General features: G+C 45.9%; 1 protein-coding gene across 1 annotated transcript in view; it reads left to right on the forward strand.

Moving 5' to 3' along the window:
- Positions 1-13432, forward strand: part of LOC126232193 (period circadian protein-like) — a 169700-nt gene that overhangs the window by 70985 nt on the left and 85283 nt on the right. Inside the window, exons 3-5 of the mRNA XM_049942490.1 lie at positions 180-257; positions 9057-9418; positions 11265-11380. Coding sequence (XP_049798447.1) covers positions 180-257; positions 9057-9418; positions 11265-11380 — 556 coding nt within the window. The remainder of the gene's footprint in view (positions 1-179; positions 258-9056; positions 9419-11264; positions 11381-13432) is intronic.

Genomic DNA, 13432 nt, shown 5'->3' on the forward strand with positions numbered 1-13432 from the left:
GGCACACCTGAAATCACTCTTCCGGCAGACGCAGTACATTCTGCAGTGTATGTCTTGAACCTGGGACAAAATTGCAGCTGGCTGATATGAAGTGACACTTGTGTTGTAGTAGCAGTGTTTGTAATGCTCCAGCCTGATGTCGCGCGGCGCTGACTTGTCACTTGTGTTTTCTTTTGCAGCGGCAGCTCCAAGTCCCGCATCAGCAACTCTAGCGGCAGCAGCGGCTATGGTGGCCATCCGTCCACTCTCAGCAGCGGGTGAGTACCACGCCGACATCTACTTCTCTCTAGCGTAGTCGATACTTTCTCTTTTCTTCTTTGGATCAAGAATCTTCTGACTGGTTTGAGGCGGCACTCCACAACCTCCTCTGCTGTGTTAGACTCGTCATCCCGGAGCAATACTCGCATCCTACGTATTATTCATAGGATGTATTCCAACCTACAGTTTCTACCTTCTACAGCTCCTCCTGCTACCATGTCTTAATGATGTCGTAACACACGTCCTGTCATCCCGCACCTTGCCAATAGGCTTTCCAATTTGGTAGAAGTTAAGCGACGTTGGCGCTCGTTAGTACTCGCATGGGTGACCGTCTGCGGAAAAATAGGTCCAGTTGGTTTTAATGACACGTAAGTCGTTCAACCAGTTCTAAGCAAAGAAGAGGGAAAGCAGAAAGGTGGAAGGAGTATATAGAGGGTCTATACAAGGGCGATGTACTTGAGGACAATATTATGCAATTGGAAGAGGATGTAGATGAAGACGAAATGGGGGATACGATACTGCGTGAAGAGTTTGACAGAGCACTGAAAGACCTGAGTCGAAACAAGGCCCCGGGAGTAGACAACATTCCATTGGAACTACTGACGGCCTTGGGAGAGCCAGTCCTGACAAAACTCTACCATCTGGTGGGCAAGATGTATGAGACATGCGAAATACCTTCAGACTTCAAGAAGAATATAATAATTCCAATCCCAAAGAAAGCAGGTGTTGACAGATGTGAAAATTACCGAACTATCAGTTTAATAAGTCACAGCTGCAAAATACTAACGCGAATTTTTTACAGACGACTGGAAAAACTGATTGAAGCCGACCTCGGCGAAGATCAGTTTGAATTCCGCAGAAATATTGGAACACGTGAGGCAATACTGACCCTACGACTTATCTTAGAAGAAAGATTAAGAAAAGGCAAACCTATTTACAATTTGTACAGAAACCAGATGGCGGTTATAAGAGTCGAGGGGCATGAAATGGAAGCAGCGGTTGGGAAGCGAATGAGACAGGGTTGTAGCCTCTCCCCGATGTTATTCAATCTGTATATTGAGCAAGCAGTAAAGGAAACAAAAGAAAAATTCGGAGTAGGTATTAAAATCCGTGGAGAAGAAATAAAATCTTTGAGGTTCACCGATGTCATTCTAATTCTGTCAGAGACAGCAAAGGACTTGGAAGAGCAGTTGAATGGAATGGACAGTGTCTTGAAAGGAGGATGTAACATGAACATCAACAAAAGCAAAACGAGGAAAATGGAATGTAGTCGAATTAAGTCGGGTGATGCTGGGGGAATTAGATTAGGAAATGAGACACTTAAAGCAGTTAAGGAGTTTTGCTATTTGGGGAGCAAAATAACTGACGATGGTCGAAGTAGAGAGGATATAAAATGTAGACTGGCAATGGCAAGGAAAGCGTTTCTGAACAAGAGAAATTTCTTAACATCGAGCATAGATTTAAGTGTCAGGAAGTCATTTCTGGAAGTATTTGTATGGAGCGTAGCCATGTACGGAAGTGAAACATGGACAATAACTAGTTTGGACAAGAAGAGAATAGAAGTAAGCGTAGGCTTCCGCGGCCGTTGTCTTCTTCAATAAAATTCTTCAGGTGTTACCATATGTACAAGGGGTCACCGAACGTATTGGCAAAATTCTACGAAAAGCCGACATCAAACCAATTTTCCGAAGCAGAAACAAAATATCAGACATGCTCGGTTCTACCAAGGATGCAGTTGACAAACTACACACAGCTGGCGTGTATGAAATTGGTTGTGCGTGTGGATTAGTCTACATAGGTGAGACGGGACGTCCGATTAGCACAAGGCTCTCGGAACATGAAAGATATATCCGCCTGAAACAACACACTAAGTCAGCAGTGGCGGAACACCGAGACGAGTGCGGGAAACCAATATTTTTTCAAGAAGCCCGCGTCCTGGCGAAACAGCCTCTCACTTTCAAAAGAAAGATTAGAGAGGCGATAGAAATAGCCAAAGACCCGCCAACATGAATAGAGAGGACGGGTACAAGCTTCCGGGGTCTTGGCTGCCTGCAATAGCAGGGCTACGGAGCGGCGGCAGAGCCGTGGCGGCCCATGCAGACACGCGAAGAGCCGCAGTAGTGGTCGCGAGCACACAGGGCAATGGCACGCCGCAGCCGGCTTCTGGACAGCACAGAAACAGTGTGACGTCACAGCCATCACCTGTTCGTTATTCGTCCGTCTCCTCCAATGGGGTGGATTAATATAAAGACCAATAGAAAACAGCTATTTCAGCCAATGACAGATAATAAAGGAAACACCAATAAAGCATACCTTTCACCCCTCCTCCTCCTCCTCCTCCTTTTACAGCCAATCAAGTAACGACACGGTTCTCTCGTGCAGCTATTTAAGGAATCAAGTGTGTTCATTTAGCAGTTAACGTAAGGCCCTGATGAAGGCTAGCTGCAACGCTGGCCGAAATGTTGGCGCAATTTAAATTATAACGATGCGGTCTGATACCCTGAAGAATTTTATTGAAGAAGAGAATAGAAGCTTTCGAAATGTGGTGCTACAGAAGAATGTTGAAGATTAGGTGGGTAGATCATGTAACTAATGAGGAGGTATTGAATAGAATTGGGGAGAAGAGGAGCCTTTGGCACATCTTGACTAGAAGAAGGGATCGGCTGGTAGGACATGTTCTTAGGCATCAAGGGATCACCAATTTAGCATTGGAGGGCAGCGTGGAGGGTAAAAATCGTAGAGGGAGACCAATAGATTAATACACTAAGCAGATTCAGAAGGATGTAGGCTGCAGTAGGTACTGGGAATGAAGAAGCTTGCACAGGATAGAGTAGCATGGAGAGCTGCATCAAACCAGTCTCAGGACTGAAGACCACAACAACAACAACAACAACACGCAGTTGTAACAGGAGCCAATATTAAATAACCGACCTTTGTAGATCTCTGGCTTACATGACACTATTCTTTAGTTCATCAGCCGACGACGTCGATTGGATTCCTTCCAGTTTATGTTGGCCAAGCAACCTGAAGACGGCGCAATGGAACACGGAAACTGGTTGCGTAAATAAATTGAACGCAGAGAAACAGCTGCAGGTGTTTCAATTTTCATTTCATATGTAACAGTTGATGTCCTTGTAACCGATCTGTCCAGTTGAGCAGCGAGGTGTTTGTTTGTGATCCGCCGATCATCTCGAGTGAGTGTGTCCGAACGTTCCAACGCTGCATGGGTCACAGCTCCGACTCACCATGCTCTCCGTAGCACACATTCTTCAGGAGCCTATGGATATCTGCGAACCCCTGGTTTCCTGGAGGGGAAAAAAAAAAAAAAACCGCTGTGAAAGTTCTCTGCTGGGAACGCATCCCCGTTACAGACGCCATTTTGAAGGCTACGCATAGCGCTGCCACCTATCGGAAGTCAAGAAACTATAGGAGATGAAGCGGGAGTATTCCGCGATGTTCCATTACAAATTCTGCAGTTTTTCAATCGATACTGGCGGAGTGAAGAAGTGTGTTGCGTTAGTTATTGAATGCACGTCGTAGTACTGGTTTGTACCTCGACTATTGTACGAGGCGTGTTTTTTTAAGTAAGAACGTTTTGAAGTTAAAAGAGACGTGCTAAGATATCTCAATAATTTTATTTTTACATGAAAGCCTGTACCTTAATCTACGCACTGACGCCATTACAGTCTGATTCTTCCTTGTTTACGTTGTGTACTGAGTGTTTAAGATACCTCCAACAATCGTTAGTCCCGCCGACTGTGAAGTACGGGCTGTTAAAAGATTTCTTAGTGCTAAAGGTCTAAAAGCGATCGATATTCATCGTGAGGTCTGTGCAGTTTACGGAGAAAACATTATGAGTGATGGAATGGTAAGAAAGTGGGTGAGAGCATTTAAAGATGGCTGCAGAAATGTGCATGATGAACAACGGAGTGGGCGTCCTTCGGTAGTTAATGAAATTTGGTGCAGGAAGTGGACAATAAGGTGAGAGAAAACAGACGCTTTACGATTTCCTCCTTGCGGGATGACTTTCCTAATGTTTCTCGTAGTGTTTTGTATGGCATTGTGACCGAGCACTTGAATTACCGAAAATTGTGCGCACGTTGGGTACCCAAAATTTGACGGAAGAGCACAAAACCAAACGTTTTAGACAGTGCATTGACTTTCCTTGAGCGGTACCACAAGGGCGGTGATGATTCCTTATGGCGTATGGCGTATTGCGACAAGCCAGTTGCTCGGCCAGCATTGACCAGACGTTTTCAATTGTTGAGAGATCTGGAGAATGTGCTGGCCACGTCAGCAGTCGAACATTTTCTGTATCCAGAAAGGCCCGTACAGGACCTGCAACATGCGGTCGTGCATTATCCTGCTGAAATGTAGGGTTTCGCAGAGATCGAATGAAGGGTAGAGCCACGGGTCGTAAGACATGTCAAATGTAACGTCCACTGTTCAAAGTGCTGTCAATGCGAACAAGAGGTGACTGAGGCGTGTAACCAATGGCACCCCATACCATCACGCCGGGTGATACGCCTGTGTGGCGAAGACGAATGCACGCTTCCAATATGTGTTCACCGCGATGTCATCAAACACGGATGCGACTATCGTGATGTTGTAAACAGAACCTGGATTCATCCGAAAAAATGACGTTTTGCTATTCGTGCGCCCAGGTTCGTCGTCGAGTACACCATCGCAGGCGCTCCTGTCTGTGATACAGCGTCAAGGGTAACCGCAGCCGTGGTCTCAAAAATGGCTATGAGGACTATGGGACTCAACTGCTGTGGTCATAAGTCCCCTAGAACTTAGAACTACTTAAACCTAACTAACCTAAGGACATCACACACATCCATGCCCGAGGCAGGATTCGAACCTGCGACCGTAGCGGCCGCACGGTTCCGGACTGCGCGCCTAGAACCGGGAGACCACCGCGGCCGGCAGCCGTGGTCTCCGAGATGATAGTCCGTGCTGCTGCAAACGTCGTAGAACTGTTTGCGCAGATGGCCTTTGTCTTGCAAACGTCCCCATCTGTTGACTCAGGGATCGAGACGTGGCTGCACGATCCGTTACAGCCGTGCGGATAAGATGGCTGTCATCTCGACTGCTAGTGATACGAGGCCGTCGGGACCCAGCACGGCGTTCCGTATTACCTTCCTGAACCCACCGATTCCATATTCTGCTAACAGTCATTGGATCTCGGCCAACGCGAGCAGCAGTGTCGCGATACGATAAACCGCAATCGCGATAGGCTACAATCCGACCTTTATCAGAGTCGGAAACGTGATGGTACGCATTTCTCCTCCTTACACGAGGCATCACAACAACGTTTCACCAGGCAACGCCGGTCAACTGCTGTTTGTGTATGAGAGATCGGTTGGAAACTTCCCTCATGTCAGAAGGTTGTAGGTGTCGTCACCGGCGCCAACCTTGTGTGAATGCTCCGAAAAGCTAATCATGTGCATATCACAGCATCTTCTTCCTGTCGGTTAAATTTCGAGTGTGTAGCACGTCATCTTCGTGGTGTGGCAATTTAAGTGGCAAGTACTGTACAATATGTCGGTGATCGCTGCGCATACACTGTCTCCACACATAGGGGCTACACTCATCTGGTATGAGACGTTCCCTGGGGGGTCCACTGAGGGCCAATCTGTACAATAACCCTGGGTTCGACGTGGGGCGGCGGTGGGGTGGGTGGACTGCTGTGGCCTGTTGTGGCGTTGTGAACCGCTGAGGCTACAGCGGGACGGAAGCATCTCCGTCGTTTCTAAATCCCCGGTTCAATACACACACAAACTGTCTTTGCTGGGTAGAGCTATACGTTTCGGCTTGTAAGCGCTCAGGGATTTCTTTTTATTAAACACCAAATATACTTCTTTGGGTAATTATCCAGCTATCAAGGGTACGTCTTAACTTAAACAGCTGTATCTACCATCTGGTAATATTTGAAATTTCTCTCGACGAATATTTTTCTTTACTGATAAAATATCGCCTTTGTCACAGATTCTATCAGCACACACAACCACGACGTTTTTACGTAAAGTTCCTTGAAATTATGCAGAATACCTATCCACTCTGGAGTGTTATTAGTCATCATCATCATCATCATCATCATTTAAGACTGATTGTGCCTTTCAGCGTTCAGTCTGGAGCATAGCCCCCCTTATAAAATTTCTCCATGATCCCCTATTCAGTGCGAACATTGGTGCCTCTTCCGATGTTAAACCTATTACTTCAAAATCATTCTTAACCGAATCCAGGTACCTTCTCCTTGGTCTGCCCCGACTCCTCCGTCCCTCTACTGCTGAACCCATGAGTCTCTTGGGTAACCTTGCTTCTCCCATGCGTGTAACATGACCCCACAATCTAAGCCTGTTCGCCCTGACTGCTAAATCTACAGAGTACATACCCTGTTTTTCTTTGATTTCCTCATTGTGGACACCCTCCTGCCATTGTTCCCATCTACTAGTACCTGCAATCATCCTAGATACTTTCACATCCGTAACCTCAACCTCGTTGATAAGGTAACCTGACTCTTTTTTTTTTAAAAACAAGTATGAGTTGAATATTATTAATCAGTTGAGAAATATAGTGAAATAACGTTATCGGTCTTAAGATGGCCGACAACAATATGATAACATCTGCTCCCTTGCGCGTTACTTAAAATTTTCACAGACACTTCTCAAAAGGGTAGGCTGGTGTGGTTAGCAAATATTACAGTAAGAGAGTCGCGCGGATCCACATTGAAGCGCCTAGAACCGGTCGGCCACATCGGCCGGCTTATAGGTGCCGGGAGGCATGTACAATACGGTCTCCATCTCAACAGTGGGTGTACTGCTAATGCCGCCCGTTATGGCTAAACAGGCTGGCCTCCTATGATCTACATCTGCATCTACGTGATTACTGTGCAGTTCACATTTAAGCGCTTGGCAGAGGGTTCATCGAACCACAATGTCCGCAGGTAGTGCTCGTGCGGTAACGTTCTCGCTTCCCACGCCCTGGTTCCCGGGCTCGATTCCCGGCGGGGTCAGGGATTTTCTGTGCCTCGTGATGACTGGGTGTTGTGTGATGTCCTTAGGTTAGTTAGGTTTAAGTAGTTCTAAGTTCTAGGGGACTGATGACCATAGATGTTAAGTCCCATAGTGCTCAGAGCACTTTGAACCACAATCATACTATCTCTCTACCATTCCACTCCCGAACAGCGCGGGGGAAAAACGAACACCTAAACCTTTCTGTTCGAGCTCTGATTTCTCTTATTTTATTTTGATGTTCATTCGTACCTATGTAGGTTGGGCTCAACAAAATATTTTCGCATTCGGAAGAGAAAGTTGGTGACTGAAATTTCGTAAATAGATCTCGCCGCGACGAAAAAAAATCTTTGCTTTCATGACTTCCATCCCAACTCGCGTATCATATCTTCCACACTCTCTCCCCTATTACGTGATAATACAAAACGAGCTGGCCTTTTTTGCACCCTTTCGATGTCCTCCGTCAATCCCACCTGGTACGGATCCCACACCGCACAGCAATATTCTAACAGAGGACGAACGAGTGTAGTGTAAGCTGTCTCTTCAGTGGACTTGTTGCATCTTCTAAGTGTCCTGTCAAGGAAACGCAACCTTTGGCTCGCCTTCCCCACAATATTATCTATGTGGTCTTTCCAACTGAAGTTGTTCGTAATTTTAACACCCAGGTACTTATGAAACGCCCCCTTAGAAAAATTGTACATGACTGTGCTTAAAATGACACACAATATTTTTTAGCGCAACGCAGTCTGACTTTCAATAATCCCTACAAGAGAATGGCCCTGACTAACAATAACCTATACCTTTCACAAATCACTTACCTCAAAAAAATCTTCGTTACTCGAACTACTGCAATACAGCGAGCGCCAATACTGCCAGCTAAATAAAAGATTCTGACTACTGAAGTCACTAACTACTGATAGGCATAGTCAGCAAATGAAAGGTTTTGATGGAGAACAAACAATTTATTTACCTTAATAATGTTCAAAAGTCATAATATATATATATCAGTTCATGACATCCATTGTTACAAATGTACTGTTTCTGATGGCCGCACGTCCATATCGTCCGCTCTTAAAACTCCGCCATTTCTCTCCCCAAATCCACCACTGCTGGCGGCTCACCTCCAACTGCGCAACGCTACGCGCTGTTCACATCCAACTGCCCAACACTACAATAGAGAATATTACAACAATGCCAACCAGCCACAGACTGCACACAGCGCAGCCAGTGATTTTCATGCAGAGCGCTACGTGGCGTTGCCCAGTTGGAGGTGAGCCGCCAGCAGTGGTGGATGTGGGGAGAGATGGCGAATTTTTGAAAGCGGATGATCTGGACATGTGTCCATCAGAAACAGTACATTTGTCAGAATGGGTGTCATGAACTTATATATATATATCAAAATCTTTCATTTGCTAACTATGCCTATCAATAGTTAGTGCCATCCGTAGTTTGAATCTTTTACTTAGCTGGCAGTAGTGGCGCTCGCTGTATTGCAGTACTTCGAGTGACGAAGATTTTTGTGAGGTAAGTGATTTGTGAAACGTATAGGTTAATTTAGTCAGGGCCATTCTCTTGTAGGGAATATTGAAAGTCATACTGCGTTGCGCTAAAAATATTGTGTGTCAGTGTAAGCAAAGTCATGTACAATTTTTCTAAGGGGACGTTTGACTTAGTTGAATTGACAGCCTCGAGAATTGTACTATTTATAGAGTAGCTGACTTTTTGAAGTCCCCTAGATTGCCCAGAGACGAGGGAGTGTAACGCTGCGCGGTGTGTCTGCAGGAACGACGCGTTCCCGCCGCCGCGATCCAAAGACAAGGACCACCGCAAGAAGAAGCTCAAGGCGGAGCAGGCGCCGCCGGAGGCTCCGTCGGCCTCCTCCGCCCCCACTGCGGAGGCGGCGGCCGCGCCGCTCTCTCGCACCGAGACCGACGCCGCCTCCGCGGCGCAAGCGGGGGCGTCGCCGGCCGGCGCGGCGCCGCCCTCCGCCCCCGAGCTTGCGGAGGAGGCGGCGCCGGCCGCGGAGGCGGACGCCCAGGCGCCGGGGGCGGCGTCGGCTGCCGCCGGGGGCGTCGCGGCGCAGGACGACGCGTCCGCCGCCTTCTCCCAGTCGCTGTCCTGCCCCTCCAGCTCCAACAGCAACGGTGAGTCCTCTGCCTCTGGAGAAAAATACGACGTGTTTCAAAAAGATCTTTACAACTTTGAAAATTCGTATAAATTAATTCGTATTACCCACAGAGGTGATTGTAATGTCAATTTGTAGGGAAATACACTTTGTGTATTCCCCTATACACTATGTGTATGTGTAGACTTAGAGAAAGCTTTTGACAAAGTTGACTGGAACACACTCTTTCAAATTGTGAAGGTGGCAGGGGTAAAATACAGGGAGCGAAAGGTTATTTACAATTTGTACAGAAACCAGATGGCAGTTATAAGCGTCGAGGGCCATGAAAGGGAAGCAGTGCTTGGGAAGGGAGTGAGACAGGGTTGTAGCCTCTCCCCGATGTTATTCAATCTGTATATTGAGCAAGCAGAGAAGGAAACAAAATAAACATTCGGAGTAGCTATTAAAAGTTTGAGGTTTGCCGATGACATTGTAATTCTGTCAGACACAGCAAAAGACTTCGAAGAGCAGTTGAACAGAATGGATAGTGTCTTGAAAGGAGGATATAAGATGAACATCATCAAAAGCAAAACGAGGATAATGGAATGTAGTCGAATTAAGTCGGGTGATGCTCAGGGAATGAGACACTTAAAGTAGTAAGGGAGTTTTGCTACCTGGGGAGCAAAATAACTGATGATGGTCGAAGTAGAGAGGATATAAAATGTAGACTGGCAACGGCAAGGAAAGCGTTTCTGAAGAAGAGAAATTTGTTAACATCCTGTATTGATTTAGGTGTCAGGAAGTCGTTTCTGAAAGTATTTGTATGGAGTGTAGCCATCTATGGAAGTGAAATATGGACGATAAATAGTTTGGACAAGAAGAGAATAGAAGCTTTCGAAATGTGGTGCTACAGAAGAATGCTGAAGATTAGATGGGTAGATCACATAACTAATGAGGAGGTATTGAATAGAATTGGGGAGAAGAGGAGTTTGTGGCACAACTTGACTAGAAGAAGGGATCGGTTGGTAGGACATGTTCTGAGGCATCAAGGGATCACAAATTTAGCATTGGAGGGCAGCGTGGAGGGTAAAAATCGTAGAGGGAGACCAAGAGATGAATACACCAAGCAGATTCAGAAGGATGTAGGTTGCAGTAGGTACTGGGAGATGAAGAAGCTTGCACAGGATAGGGTAGCATGGAGAGCTGCATGAAATCAGTCCCAGGACTGAAGACCACAACAACAACATCAACAACATCGCTCAGGCACTGCCATCGCTCCCCACGACCGGCCCAGCCAACTCGATAGACACGACTGCTCGCTACCAACTTCTTACATCTACTGCTACACAGTTCCTACTGCCTACTGGTCTCAGATTCTCTTACAGCTTACATATCGCAGGCAGCGCGTGAGCAATCCATCGAAATTATATCTGCTCGAGTGCGCTGGACTTCTTACAAACGGTTAGAGGTATCCAAGAGAGATTTTGTCAAGTTATAGCACGCAAAGAGGACAGCTTTTTACTAATATGGTTGTTATACAAAGGTTCGTTATCTACCATGTTAATCCACTAACTACAGACATTTTCGATGAAAGAATGTAATTTTTAGCGGCTGTCCGTAGCTCACCATACTTAGAGCTGCCGTCTTTAATTGCGGCCGTACGGTGAAGTACGAACGGTTTGGAAGGTTTTTTTTTTTTTTTTTAATTTCTAGAATCAAATTTTGCAGTTTCGTCCATCTGGCCACTATCAAGTGCGCTACTTCTAAAATTGTGCTTCTGCCTGACTGCGAACCCTATCCACGGGAAGTAAATCTGTTTATTTACACTACTTTGTTCGCGGGGAGTACTGAGTGCAGAAGGAATGGTTTTTTTTTTTTGCAAGCAGGAGCCGTGGAGGCGGAAGCAGAGGCGTCACCACAGGATGAGAAGGAGTTTGGCGCGAGAAGTCGCTCTCTGCACCAGGGCCAGACGCAGCCGCAGCAGCCCGCCGCCGGCAATAAGGTGAGTCCGACGGACAAGTCGCCGTAACCATTTGTGACGTCAAGTTGTGACCTTGCTGCCACGACCGACGCCTCGTCCAACGACTCGCCGTGCTTTTGTTCACTGCCAGGTCTCCGTAAACACTCTACAAGGGAAAAAAAAAAAAAAAAACTCAATGACAGCTTTCTGCTTGGAACGTTAATATCACCTTATGCTTATCCATTACGGATATTTTAGAACCAGGACTGTTAACTGAATGGAACTAAGTTATAGAGGGTGTTACAAAAAGGCACGGCCAAACTTTCAGGAAACATTCCTCACACACAAGTAAAGGAAAGATGTTATGTGTTCTGCGGACGACCATAGTCATGCATGCAACTATAGGACTGCACACCTACATATTTAATTTCTGAGGACTGTCAACAATTTGTTCATGCTCTGTTGGCAAACGTGGTCGACCCGTTTGCTGACAATTTGTTCCTCAGTGAAAACATCGTGGACTCGTTCCAAGAATACTGTAGGTATGTGGCATGTTGCGCACTCTTGCTGGAAGAAGCATTATTCTCTTTCCTATTCGGTGAGTTGACCACAAAATGAATCAAATTTTCATATGTGCAACCGTATTGAGGATAGTGTCGAACAATATCGGTCCAACAATGTGCGTCCCTGTTACACCGTACCAAACGCCGGGTTTTTCATCATTGAGGCCCAGGACCTCGTGTTCTGCGAATTCACGTGACTGGAAAGATGAAACCATGCGTTGTCATTCATAATGTAGCCTATAGGAAAGGGTGTAACAAACCATCGTTGATGTCATTCAAAAGCCACGCGCAATAATTAGTTAACAAACTCTAGTTCATTGTTTACTTACGCATTAGGATATCACAGGCACTTTAGGTGCCTTTCACTTCTTCACAAATGAGAGCTTTACAGTTCTCTCCATAACGTTGCAATAACCAAAATCGTGGCGACTGCCGAGTTGGCGGTACTTTCTTTATTCAGGGCTTTATCACATACGAGGTGTGGCTAGAAAAAAACCGGACTAGTACTGGTGAAACAATAAAACGAATGCAATAAGGCTGAAAGTCGCGTGGCCTGTCACGTGACTCTCGCTCCGCCTACTGCTCGAGTTTCATCTGCCTCCTGCACTCAGTCTGCCCGTGGCGTCTGTTTTAAGTAGTTGACGTTTTGTCTGTGCGTCGGAAAATGTTGAGTGTACAGAAAGAACAGCGTGTTAACATCAAATTTTGTTTCAAACTAGGAAAATCTGCAAGTGAAACGTTTGTAATGTTACAACAAGTGTACGGCGATGAGTGTTTATCGCGAACACAAGTGTTTGAGTGGTTTAAACGATTTAAAGATGGCCGCGAAGACACCAGTGATGACACTCGCACTGGCAGACCATTGTCAGCAAAAACTGATGCAAACATTGAAAAAATCGGTAAACTTGTTCGACAAGATCGCCGTTTAACAATCAGAGCAGTGTCTGAGTTAACAGGAGTTGACAAGGAAAGTGTTAGGCAGATTCTTCATGAAAGTTTCAACATGAACAAAGTGTGTTCAAAAATGGTTCCAAAGTGTCTCACAATTGAACAAAAGGAACGCCGAAGAATGATTTGTTCTGACATCCTGGAAAACATTGAAAGTGATCCCACCTTCTTACAAAATGTTATTACTTGCGATGAATCGTGGTTTTTTACTTACGATCCCGAAACTAAATGCCAATCGATGCATTGGAAAACTCCTGGTTCTCCACGACAAAAAAAAAGCACGAATGTCAAAATCGAAATTCAAGGCAATGATGATTGTTTTTTTTGACATCAAAGGGATTGTGCACATTGATTCGGATTACAAACCCGAGCGCTTACCGCTGCGCCATGACGCTGTGAAAAGTTATTAATCGTATAGAGTATTTCACCGCCACGGTTTCTTTTAACTGTCGATTTTCTCGACCACGGCTGAGAAGTGCATCTTGGTGCTTTGCCACATTACACTGGCCATGAGCTTTTATTATGCGCAGTTTGAATCGAATCTGAATTTCACAATTGGCGGCCTCCCCTTAAGGTGAGTTCA

This window comes from Schistocerca nitens, unplaced genomic scaffold (genome assembly GCF_023898315.1).
Source record: "Schistocerca nitens isolate TAMUIC-IGC-003100 unplaced genomic scaffold, iqSchNite1.1 HiC_scaffold_466, whole genome shotgun sequence".
Lineage (NCBI taxonomy): Eukaryota > Metazoa > Arthropoda > Insecta > Orthoptera > Acrididae > Schistocerca > Schistocerca nitens.